The sequence below is a fragment of the Cygnus olor genome, chromosome 19, assembly GCF_009769625.2.
Source record: "Cygnus olor isolate bCygOlo1 chromosome 19, bCygOlo1.pri.v2, whole genome shotgun sequence".
Lineage (NCBI taxonomy): Eukaryota > Metazoa > Chordata > Aves > Anseriformes > Anatidae > Cygnus > Cygnus olor.
Window position 1 is genome coordinate 6,933,801 of NC_049187.1, and position 12,521 is coordinate 6,946,321.

Below are 12,521 nucleotides of genomic sequence, written 5' to 3' on the forward strand. Positions count from 1 at the left end.
AGCGTAGTGCAGATGTCTTGTGCGTGGCCTGAGTTGCACAGCTCCCCAGAAGAGCAGTTAAGACCTCTCCCTTCTTCAGAGTACCGAGCCGCGCTGCACCTCACCTTGCAGCTTTTTACAGCTTTGTACCTGTGTCCTTTTCCCATCAGATTCCTTTTAGCATCCTCAGCGTTCGTTTGTAGTGCAAATGGCTCCTGTGACCAGGGTTCCTGTAAGGAAGGCTGTTGAGAAATGCTGCGCTGCCCTGGTATTGTAAAAATCGGGAAACCTCGAGTAATGCTTCCCTGGAAGCTTCGGTATCCGCAGCGCGTGTGAGCTGCAGGCTTGTCTGAACTGCTTGGAATCCTATTGATGGTTCGAACCCGCTGTGTCAGTCCTGATGGCCGTGGGAAATTGGTGAAATCTGATAGGGAACGATCTACTCAGCCTTGCCAGGGCAGCGGGGGATGCTGCAGTCTGGTGTTGGTACCGGCCGGTGTGGCTGAAGGGGTGCCTGCCCGGGGAGCTCCCAGTGCCTGGGGGAGGGCCGGGTCTGCAGAGATCAGCTCAGCTGGGGCATGCAGGAGCCTCTCCCGAGTGTGCGCGCGCCGAGGGCTTGGCGTTTACTGCCTGCAGATTAACAGCATCAGGCTTCGTCTCGAGTCCTCCTCGGTGCGTAACCTGAGTGGGAGCTGAGGCCACGAAGTCAGCAGCTGGCCGGGGAGCGTGGAGAGGTTACCAGAGCCAGGTCTGCTGGAGAGAGGCTCGTCGGCACAAGGTGAGCTCCCAGGTCCCCGTGGCAGCGTGATCCTCCCTTCCCAAGGCTGCAGAGAAAACAGAGCTGCTTACTCAACGACTGATGGCATTTGTGTGGAAAGAGCTTTATCTGTTTCTGAAGGAACATCATAACCCTAAAGACTGCCAGCTCTGCTCCGGTTTCCTCTCCTGGCTCGGTGACATCTCTGATCTCCTGCTTGCTTGTTTACTATAAAACCTGCACTCACGGGAAGGTGAAGTAAGTTCCCGAGCGTGGGATCAGATGAAGGGCTTGTGAAAGGCTGTTTGTGACTTCACTGGAAGAATCGGTGCGGTTGCTCTTCAGAACGCATCCGTTCCCTTGCAGCAGCCTGGATTGCAGTCCTGCGGCTTGTCCCTTGCCGCAGTTGTGTTGGGCTCTTCCAAGGTGAGCTCTGGTTAATGGCTAAAGGCTTGTGGTTGGATTCGGGGGCTGGCAGCATAAGCGTTTCACCTACATCACTCTTGCCGTGTCTCACCTTGGCTATCCGGGTATTCTTACTACAGTGACTTTGAAAAGCACATGTAGCAGGAACGTGAGGACTCCGTACGGAAGACGTAAGGGAGTTTCACAGCCTTTAAATGGCGTGGTTTGGTTTAGTAGTTAGTGATGGAAGTCTCTTTGCCAGTTTGGAGCCAGATGTGGTGACTTGAGCTGTCAGTCCAGAGACCTGGTGCCGTCCACGAGCTGAGAACTTGTGTGGGTGCCTCCTCTGCGCTCGTGGGCTCCCTTGAAGCAGCGGGCAGGATTGGGTCCGCTTTGTGAACCAGCGGGCAGTCGCTTCCACTGGAGGAGATGCCATTCTAGACCTGCCAGCTGCTGCTGCAATGCACTCCCTCCTGTTCTGACTTCCGTTGACACTTTTCCTCCGTTTGTGATTTAACTCGAGACCTGTTCTCTTTGAGGGTCTTGGCAGTGCAGGTTTGGGTGGCTGCTACAGAACAGGAGCCCAGGGAGGTAGGTGCAGACACCTGAGCTCTGGGACCTCTGTCGCTGCCTGCAGTGTTACTTGAGCAACCAGTGTTCTCTGCCTTGGACGCCCAGCCTGAAAAGAGCGTTGGCCCTGGAACCCTTCAGGAGATCTGTACCAGCTCCTCACGGTCTGTTGTTGTTGCTGAGACACCTAAATGCCCAGCTTACCTTACGGTTCAGCTGAATCCTGCCAGGAGGTTTTGCCAACAGAGCATTTTGCCAGAATTTTCTCTGTTTGGATTTATATTGCTTGTTTGTGATGAGGCTCTTTGTTTTGGTGTTGAGGGAACGGGACATGGTACCTGTGTATTCTCCGCGGACGTTCAGCTCTCAGGGGATGCAGAGCAGGGCGAAGTGGAAGGCAGAATCACTTCAGGTGCTGCTGTTGCTGTGCTTCAGCTCTGGATGTAGTTGTGGAGGAGCCAGAGCGTAAGTACAGCTCGAAGGGTGAAGATTTGGATGTGTCTGAGCCCTCCTTTGGGCGGCTCTGGGAAGCATTAGGTCACTTCCCTTTCCTCTGGTGCTAGGTGGGTTGGATTTGTCGAAGCCACAGGTGGCTGTTGCTCAGCAGAGCTGCTCCGTCCTCTGGGTTTTGCCTCTGAAATGTGAAACAACAAGGAAATGTGCTCCTTTGTTCTCGTTGTTTCTTGCTGCAGAAGAAATGCCTCCAGAAAGTCACGGCTTCAGAGCCTGGTGAGATGTACGGATAGGGTCATCGGGGCCGGTTTGTGCTAGGGCCGGTCTCATCTAACGCCTTTATGGCCTGGCTGAGGGGGTGAAGAGCACGGTGCTGGCAGGCTGTGCTTCCAGGTTGCTCCATGTCAGGGAACTTGCTGCATCCCTGCAGTAATCAATTCCTGATTCTGGGAGGTAAGAAAGCCCTGCAGTGCTGCTGTTTGGGTGGAACATACAGTTACTTTTTCCTGACAAGCTGGCACCGAGGGGTCAGTTCCTTTATTACAGCATGATGGGGCAGACGGGCGAGAAAACTTGGGTTTTCTGCTGCTTGAGAAGGAGGGGGAGTTTCAGGAGCAGAGGAGGTCGTAAGCACTCTCGGTGGGCTGCAGGCCAGCATTCTGGCTGCATTTTTTTCCCCCTGTTCTCTGTGCTGTAGTCTTGCGTGCTCAGGGGGAAGTCTGTCTTATCTTTGTCTGTTTGCTCAATTACTGGAGGTCAGGGGCCCTCTTCAGGGTGGGGCATTGTCTGTCCAGAGCTCGTTAATGTTTTTGTGTAAATACAGTTGAGCTCTTCTCCAGCCTCCAGGCTGCATTATCTGTTTCACGGTGTTACAAATCCATCCTTTCTGGCTGCCTTCCTCTGCTCCTTGCCTTCCCAGCGCTGGGAAAGCCGTTCAGCAGAGAGGTGAGGCATCTGAAGTTCACAGGCCAGACCTGGGGCACGGAGGTCGCTTTTCTCTCGAGCTGCCCAGAGGCTCAGCAGCAGCAGTTGCGATTCCCAGCCTGTCGGTGCATTGGTAACGTTTACGAGCGAGGCAGCAGGTAAGCGTGGTGAAGGCAATTGAGAAAATGAGATCAGGTCATCTTCTAGGGCATGCCCTCTTTGTTCCCCTGTCAGGCCTTATCTCTGCGTGCAGGGCTCCACGCCGCAGGGTGAACGCTAGCCGCAGGGTGAAGGCTGTGCTGCCCAGATGGCTCGGCCTCTCCTCTCTGTGGTGCTGTGCACGTTTGGGTCGCGGTGGCTTGGCTTCGCGACGCCTGGCGATGGGGCTGGCCAGCAGGCAGCCTGCTGCCTCGCGGCCTCCAGCCGTGTCACTCGGCTGGCAGCATACCTCCGTGATAAATCACGGGAGATGTGATCCTGGTCTCCCATTCCCTGTCGCTACAAGGAGAGCAGATTGACAGGAGATGCAGGGAGCAGCTGGAATTGCGAATACAGGAATTGCTGCTGCCCTGTGCGCCTGTTCGGCTACGTGAGGAGGGTCCCCTGGTGAGCCACGAGCCGTCTTTGCTGAGGGGCGTCCGTCTCTTCGTGCTGCAGGCTGCTGGTGCTGACTTGCTTCCCTGCTCTGGCAGGATTCGGTCCCACATTCGGCATCTCAGCAGGCCCTTCTTGCAGGTGTACGAACAAATCCGAGCAGCTTCCCCTGGGCTGTGCAACAGGCTGAGAGCCTGGCGTCTTGTGGGCTAGGCTCTTGCTACACAGCCCTTCTGCGTTCATCCTGTTGACTTCATAGTTGGGTTCTGGTACTCTCCTGGTGCCCCCCTCTTTACTAAGTGCTCTCTCCTGGGAACTGCGTGCGCACCTGGTCCCTTCTTCTCCAGGCTGATGATCCCTGCCTGGCCCCACCAGAACTCGTGCGGGATATGAGTGCGTGTGGCACCAAGCCCCTAGGGCAGCTGGTTGTGCTGCTTCACCAGAGCTCTTCCAAGGGCAGCCAGTGGCATTTTTGACTGCTGAGGCAGGTGGTGACCGTTTCCCAGATAGGTGCTTCGTGGTGGGAGGTGTTCCAGGAGAAGCAGTGGTGAGTTCCTGTTGACAGATAAACACTGAGCTCTGAGGGCTGCTAGAGAAAAGCAACCGGGTGTATTTAAGGAAGAGTGAATACCACTGATCTGTAAAACTATACCTTGTTCTTTTATAAGGCTTCACGTTACCGGTAACATTAGAAACAACAGTAGATTCCAGTTTAGCACCGACTCTAAACGCTTTCTCTTTTCTGGAAGTGCAGTTCAGCTTTTGCAACCTGTGCATTTCTTAGCAATTCATGTTAAATTTCAGGTCAAGAATCTTCCTGCTCTGGAGAAAATTGCCTTTTCCGTGTTAATCTCCGTCCCGTTGCTTTGTTTCGTGTTTGTGACTGCTGCCATTAAAAGGTCAAGGAGTGAAGGTCTGCAGCACAGAGTCTGCAGTGGCCCAGGTTTTGCCCAAGCGATTGTGCGCGGCCGTGTGCGAGTATCTGAAGTGATTCCTTCTGGTGTGCGTGCTACCTTTGATCAGTCTGTTTGCCCTGCTCAATTAAGGCTGGCTAACTTCCAGGCATTCAAGCTCCATTGAAGTCTTGTGAATAAAACACCAGCAGCCCTGCCTCCTTCCTGCACAGCTTCACAGAGAGCTTTGTAGACAATCCCGTTCGGCAGGAGTCTCTCCCTTTGGCTGTTTCCAGCTCAGGGGTTTCCAGTTGTTGACCACTGCCAGCAGCTCGAGCTCTTCACGTGGCTCCTTTCAGGATGGGCTCCCAGCGCTTGGTAGATCCCTGCTCCAGCTCCAAGGAGGAGAAATCCCCTTTAAATGAGGGTTAGATGGGGTCAGTACCCACGCATCAAGTGCAGGGCAGCACGGTGAGGACACGAAGACTCCTGGCAGCCGAGCTCTCTGCCCAGTAATTTTGGTGCACGTATTTGTACCCTGGGGCCTCTAACGTAACTGCTCACACTGCGGTGTGTTCTGAGTCCTCCGAGATGCTCAGCGTTTTGCGCTCTGCTGTCCATGGGTATTACAGGAGACCTCGCTAGTCCTGAGAACAGAAAGAGCTGAGCTGTGCGCTAAAACTGATAGGGAACCTTCCCCCAAAGACCAAACGCGGAGAGAAAGCTTGCAGAAATGTAGGCGATGGATTTTGTTGGTTGCTCGTTTCCCTGTGACAGGGAATGATGCTTTCTTCAGGGCCAGCGATCGGGCAGGGGACCAGCAGCACAGGTCAGAGGCCGTCAGTTTCCGCGTGGCAGCATCGGCAGGTGCCTTCTGGTTCTGATTCTCCTAACAATAAGCGGTGCAGGCTGGCAGTTTAATTCTCAGTTAAGTTGATTTTTAGCAGAAACGGCTTCTCTCTGCAAGGCGAGAAAGCTTTGGCGATGCCTGCCTGGATTCGCTGCGTGATGGGAAGACCGGGCCAGTGTCACACGGCCTGTGGAGGCTCCGCCGAGCTCCGCATCGCTGCAGCCTCCTTGCACGCAGGCCTGCTTGAAGTCGCCTCAGCTCCCCGTGGACTTGTGCCCCCCCTTGGAGCACACGCCCTCGGAGCACGCGCCGGTCCGTAGCGCACAAACAAAGCCGCGGTTCGTGTGCTCAGCTTCAGAGCACTGAGGGAGCACAAAGCACGTCTGAATTTCCCTCAGCCAGGCAGCAGCTGGGGCTGTCCCAGGGAGTTGGACGAGGAGCTCTTTCCCAGCGTGTCCCCAGCTCCTCTGCTCTGAAGTGGTTGTTGATTCCTCCCGCATCCTTTTAATGCTAGAAGATGTAATCAGGAGGCGGCTGAGACCCGCTTACATAACTGGTTGTCAGGGTTTCTCTTTGGCAGCGTTACCCGCATGCTGTTTGCGTGCTGACTTTGAGGAACTTGGGGCTTTTCTGTTAACTAGCTAATTCCCGAGCCTGATGTGATTGTTGGTTGGTTGGTTTTATTCTAATGCCTAATAATTTGGTCTGCTTTGAGGTTTTCTAAACCTCAGAATGGACTTTGTTGCTTGGGATTGTGTGAGGCCGGTACGGGGTCAGAGAGGTCTGGGTAGGCTCCCTCCCCGAGGCTCCAGGTGCCTGTAAGAGGGGTGGCCGTGCTCCTGCCAGGGCAGCTGAGGGCTGGTGTGCTACTCCCTCTGCTACTGGTGCTGGTCTGGGGCTCCCCACGGCCCTGTCGGTTCCAACAGGACATTGTTCAGCCCAGCGTCTGCTTTCCTGCCAGGCCTGCGCTAATCACAGCGTTCTCCCTTTCTCTTTTATGCCTGTCCTCCTAATAAAGTACAGTGGAAATGGGGAAATGAGGGAGGAGCTGTTGTTTTCTTTGGCGCACGGTGACCATCTTAGCAAAGATGGAACCAGCCTGGAGCCAGAGATTTGTTTGCTGCTCTGCAGGAAAAGGTGTCTGAAGGACGCTGGCCGGCCCTGCTGCCTCCGCAGGCCTCTGTGCTGCAGCTGCGCGGAGCTTCTGGTGGCGTTCCTGAGCATCCCGAGGGCTGGGACAGAGTGACAGAAAACACTTTTCATCTTCTGTCCCCTGTCCTGCCCCTTGCTGCCTCGCACACCGAGTCCACAGCCTCTTGCTTGTGCCAGGCTTGATGTAAATCCCGCACCGTAGGGTGTTTGCTGTGGGGTGCCAGGTTTGTTGGTCAGAAACTTGCTGCCTGGCAGCAGCCTTTCAGCAGCCTTGGCTTGGCTCTCTGCAGGTTTGCAGAACGTTCTCAAACTGGCTGTGTCCAACCTGGTTGTGCTCTGTGCTTGCTCTGTGCATAATGTAATGGACTAATCCTCTTACCCAGGAATCAGGTCTGATAAGGCATTGCTAGTGGAAGCTGTAGCCTCTGGTCAGAGACGATCTCTTTCAGAGTGCTGAGTGATTTCTGGCTGCGTTGGAAGCATGCTTTCGGCTGGAGGAGTTTCAGAAAGGCTGAAAGGGGGAAAGGTCTGATACGTATTTGTATATATATAGCTTTTCGTTACTCCCAACACAGAGAGTTGCAACCATGAGATAGGACCTAGCAGATGGTATAATAAAGCTGTCAGCAGTTATGGGCTTGAAGTGGAGTTTTTGCAGCAAGAAATCTGGAAATCTAAATTACGCGTGAAAAGGTTAGATTAAGCTCCTAGACTTGTGGAAAAGTGAGAACAATGAATTATTCCTTAAAAACTCGAAACAAACATCCATTGAGAGTAAGCAAGGTTTCTTTTCTGAGATAAAGGTTTGTCAGCAGTGTTTGCGTTCCCCGTGTTTCAGCTTTGTCCTAGGCTCTAGGAGCCAGGCAGTGAAAGCAGAGAGACTGCCCGGGTGGAGGGCGTTAATTGCAGTACGTTGTGCCGGCCGAGATCAGAGTGAAAAATTAGCAAACCACATCTTCTGTGAAAAGTACATTTATAGCTAAAAACGGTGTTTGAAGAGACAGAGAAAATAGTCTTTTTTTTATAAAATGTTTCTAGGGTTTGTAGTTGAACTGCTGTACCCGTGGTTTCAAGGGTCTGAACCTGTCTCATTTGGGCTGTTTTTCCGACTCCTCAGCTCTCTCTTGTGGCCAGCAGATAGGGAAAAGGAATTTGGAGAAATAACTGTTATGTTCAGGTGATGCCTTCAACGCATTAATTGCTGGTCCAAGTCATTAACTGTCGCCAGCATGAAACCATTATCCTAAACGTAACAAACTCTGCTATCAGTGCACTTCAGTGGGAAATTGGATGACAAATTCCAGTGTTGGACAAGCTGTAGTACTTCTCCTTCATTTGTATTTAGGAATCCTTGTGTGTAGCTGCTTATGTGAGATTTATTTTAAAGCAAGGACTAAGTTGACCACATTGTTTTGTATCCTCGTACTTAAAGAAGTTCACCTCTTGGCACCAGAGTGGCAGGAAAAAATATGTTCCTGTGTCTTCCTGTGCTTATTTTAATGTAGGTTATGGATCATGAGTCCCCAGAGCAACTAAAGGGGAGGGGGCTAAAACCTTGTAACTTAGTGTCTGCTCAGTGAATCTGTCTGCAGTTGTAACAGCTGTGCCTGTTTTACTGTTTACTTATCCCTGGCTAAACAATCTGATGGCATTTCCCTGGTTCTCTTTCATTAAAAGGCAGATCGGGAGCGGCGCAGAGAAATTTCCTTACTAGATGACATTTCATCGCAATGTCCGATCGTTTGGGGCAAATAACCAAGGGAAAGGATGGGAAAAGCAAGTACTCAACTCTCAGCCTGTTTGATAAGTATAAAGGAAAGTCAATAGAAGCTATCAGAACTACAGGTAAGGAATACCTTCAGCAAGCTCCTTTTGGGGTCTTCTAAGTACTGGTGCAGAGCTAATTCAAGTTGTTGGCCCTGTAGGTAGGATGCGTAACGGGAAGGGGCTGGGTTGCAGAACTGTTCGTACTGGTGTCTGGGCATGTACCTAGACTTTGAGGGAAATGGTGGTGATTTTTTGTGCTGCTGAGCTGCTGTTATCGTGGAGTCATGGAGGAATTCTGGCAAAGCAGCTGGGAGACTGTTGGCCTGTCAATTTAGCTTTTCATTTGGCAGAGAGGAGCCTTGTGATGTTCAGCAAAGGCAAGCGCAGGGTCCTGCCCCTAGGGAGAAATAACCCCAAGCACCGGTACAGGTTGGGGATTGGCCTGTTGGAAAGCAGCTCTGCGGAGAAGGACCTGGGAGTCCTGGTGGACAACAAGGTGGCCATGAGCCAGCCGTGGGCATTTGCGGCCAGGAAGGGCGATGGCTATTTCCCCAAGCTGTGAAAGGGAGATTCTGTTCCTCTGTTGTGAAATGGAAGAGGAGTGTCTCTGCTGGAAGCTGAAAGACTGGGCATTTTCTATTAGGGACGATTATTTGTCTCTCCCTCCCCTCTGTTGTAGGACGCTGCCTATTATCTGTCTGCTACAACAGCCAGGTGCTCTGTGATGGTCCTGCAGGAAATGATCTTAGGTTGACTGTCAGTGTCACGAATAGCAGCAGCGGTGCTGCTTATCCTACAGTTCTGTTGGGATGCTAATTGAGGTTACTGAGCTAGCAGGGTCTAGCCACCTTATAACCTGCTTGCGTTCCTTTCTCACTAGTTATTCCTAGACATGGCTTACAGAGTCTTGGGAAAGTTGCTGCTGCCCGGCGCATGCCACCTCCTGCAAACTTGCCTAGCTTGAAGTCTGAGAACAGAGGAAACGACCCCAACATCATTATAGTACCCAAAGACGGTACAGGATGGGCAAACAAGCAGGATCAGCCAGACCAAAAGAGGTAGGTCGAACTGCTCGTTGCTAAGTTTTGTCAGGCAAGCAGCAGCAGTTCTGCACTGCTGTGCTGTGTGTTGGGCCTTGCAGAGATCACTTCTCTGTTGTCCAAGCCAGTGCAGACTCAAAATTAGCGTGGTATTTTAGCAGTTGCTATGTTGCCACAGTTTGTCATCTTGCCTTCCCCTTTGATCTCACCTCTGCTGTCTCTTCCCCAGTTCCAGTGCGACGGCTGCACAGCTGCAGGAGTCGCTGCCGCAGCAGGGTTTGCAGAAATCTGTCTCCAATTTACAGAAGCAGACACAGTCAATCACTCAGGAGGTAGGCGCAAGCTGTCTCCATGCCACCCTGTTTCCCCTTCTCAGTCAGCGTGAGGGTTTCCTTTAATTGTCTCTGTTACCTTGCACAAGTAAGAATTGGTGGACTGTAATTTAAGGAACAGCTGCTGTGTAATCAATTCTTGTACAATTGACTCTTGACTCCAAGTCACTGTGCCCCAGGAATGCTGTGCTGCGGTTACAGTGTAATTTTGTGCGTGTTACCTCTGTACCTTTCAAGTGTGTGGGGAAAGTCGAGCTTCAATCTAGAAAGAATGGCCGGAATGCGGGATGGCTGGTTAGCACTTGTAAACTACGTTACTTTGGGTCTAATTCAAGTGTCGCTTGGTGACAGCAGATCCAGCTCTTGCTCCCAGCCTGATGAGACTTGATAAGAGATCTGGTCATGTGGGAGAAGTAGCCAGTGTCAGGACCTGAAAAAACTACTGGCAAGTAAGAAGGCTTCCCCAGAGAGTGCAAGGACCTGGCTCCTCTGTGCTGCAGGCTTCGCGCTTCTAGTTTAAAAATAAAAATGAAAAATCCCAGCCCTTGAGGTTCAGGAAAATCAGGACAGGACTTGTGTTTTGAGGAGGAGAAGACTGGTTAATGCATGAGAAAGCAGGATAGACTTCAAGCTGAGGAATAGCATGGAACAAATCTGGAAGATTAAGAAGGCCAGTTTGGGAAAATGCAACAGAACAAAGGGAAAGCTTTATTAGAGGGATGAAAGGAAGAAGAATGATTTGAGGAAATAGTTGGTGAAGTTGAGAGGAGATAAAAGGCAGGATGGAGAAGAATATTTTCGCTGTAGCATCATGGTGCATTGCAGTGGGGAGCAGCTGACTTCAGCCCCAACAAGAAACTGGGGAGACCTGTGGTAGCCAGTGACATCTGGGTGATGTGGAGGTCTGAACTGTAGCAAATGCCACCCAGGAAATGAGAAGCAGTTCACTGATCCGTGGGCATTTTTGTTCGTTTTTTGTTTTGGTTTTGTTTTCAGAGTACAAATTCAGTGCCAGGTGGACCAAAGTCATGGGCACAGCTGAATGGAAAGCCAGCAGGACAAGAAGGTGGTGAGTATGGTAAACAGAAAGGGGGCTGGGTATGTGCCTGCTGCTCAGGCCGGAGATGGGGCGGACTCCATTTCTTCCTGTCCTCCCTGTCTAGACTGGTGCCTAATGGGACACAGCTGTGTTGGGTACAGTGCACCGAGGCCAGCTGAGTCTTGTTTTGAATCTGTGTAATGTGTTGGCTGGAGTGATGCAACTGCATCTGTTTGGGGCTGCCAGTGCAAGAGCCGGCTTGGACAGCGCGTCCCAGCACCGCGCTGAACCGGAGCGGCTCGTGCACTTGCCTTGGGAAGCAGCGGGAGTTCTGGGAGGTGAGGATTTTGAAGGAGAAGGGAAACGCTTGCCCCCTCATGCTCATCTTCCTCAGCCCGTTGTAGTGTGTGGAAAGATGCAGAAAACAGAATGGAGGAGGGGATTGGCTTAGGAGAAAAGAGCACGTCAGCGCCTGGAAGGCATTTCCGTGGCTAGTAGCATGGGGAGCCTGGCTTAATGAGGTGGTCAGGAGTGAGGCTGTGATGATAGTGTTCGGGAAGTCTGTACACATTGTCCTTGGGCGAAGGGTATTTCAGTGACAGTGGGTGGAAATGGCATTGAAGCTGCTACAGGATGCACTTGCTTGCACCTTGGCTGATGCCTCTCTATTAAGTCTCCCCGAGTAGCTGTGCTGCTAATTGCTTCTGCTTGACTGGGGATTCTGGAGCAGTGTTAACATAAATTGGGAGTTGAGTTGTCTTCAGATGCATCCGTTTCCACACAGGAGGTGATTTCCAGTACTAGGATTAAAACTGTGGTGAGAATAACAGCTTAATTCCACAGTTTAATGTGAACAGACCGGGAACCCCTGGGTCATCAAGTGAAATTGCAGAGATTTGAAATACGGACAGCTGCGGATTGCAGAAACGGAGGGGACTAGCTTATCCTAAATGGAATGAGTCACTTAGTGAGAGGCTGTTTCTAAGAGGCTAAATGTTAAAGCAGAAACTTGTGCTTGTCGGAGGTTGGTAGCCAGTGCAAAGGCTGTCTATTGTTTTGTTAATTGGTACATTTTTGAGGCTGTTGCTTTATGGGCCTCCTATGCAGACGTTTTGAAATCTGATCCTCTAACGATGTTCTTAAAGATTTTCTGAAAACTCATTCTAGGTCACACTCTTATCAGTGTAGAGTTCTCAGGCCAAGAAAAGAGTTACATGTGTGGCTAAAGAGCAGCTTAACTGGCAGGTAATTGAACCACGGGAGCATCAGAATTCTGGCTGAAAGGATTTATCAGGCCACCCCATCCCTGCATCAGTTCTCCAGTGGCACCGAGCAATTGCGCTTCCTTCCAAGCTAATACAGCAGTTTCTAGTAATATTGACAAAGAGGGAAGTCTTTTGCTTTTGGCTCTCCTAGGTGTTGTTGCTGTTATTTCGGGATACGCCCTCCCAGAAAGATTTAATGTGGTCTAGTGAATTAAAGATGAGCTGCACCATGCCTATTTCTTCCATATAAGGGGCAGTTTGAGGGAAAGGAGGGGAGGGCAGGGGGAACAGAAAAAACCCCAAAAGAACCAAACTTTTCTCGGTATAATGCTGCCTAGGGTTAGAGTGCAAATTGTTAATGACTACACGTTAACAGTCGTTGTATTGTGCAGCCTTACCTACAGGGAAAAACATAATATTTACCAGGGATTGGGGTGGGGGTGCATCTCCTGGAAGACACCTAAATGTTATTAATGTTCTCAAGATTCTAGTTCAGGGGAA

At 51.3% G+C, this 12,521-nt stretch overlaps 1 protein-coding gene across 21 annotated transcripts in view; it reads left to right on the forward strand.

Moving 5' to 3' along the window:
* The window catches only part of PRRC2B (proline rich coiled-coil 2B), a 50,083-nt gene that overhangs the window by 5,415 nt on the left and 32,147 nt on the right, over positions 1 to 12,521 (forward strand). For 15 of the 21 annotated variants that reach the window (XM_040531723.1, XM_040531729.1, XM_040531736.1 and 12 more), the window contains exons 2-5: positions 8,255 to 8,422; positions 9,225 to 9,402; positions 9,614 to 9,716; positions 10,713 to 10,785. In XM_040531723.1, the coding sequence (XP_040387657.1) occupies positions 8,308 to 8,422; positions 9,225 to 9,402; positions 9,614 to 9,716; positions 10,713 to 10,785 (469 nt within the window). In that variant the 5' untranslated portion in view covers positions 8,255 to 8,307. The remainder of the gene's footprint in view (positions 1 to 8,254; positions 8,423 to 9,224; positions 9,403 to 9,613; positions 9,717 to 10,712; positions 10,786 to 12,521) is intronic. The other 6 variants (XM_040531720.1, XM_040531726.1, XM_040531730.1 and 3 more) reach the window with 1 other exon arrangement.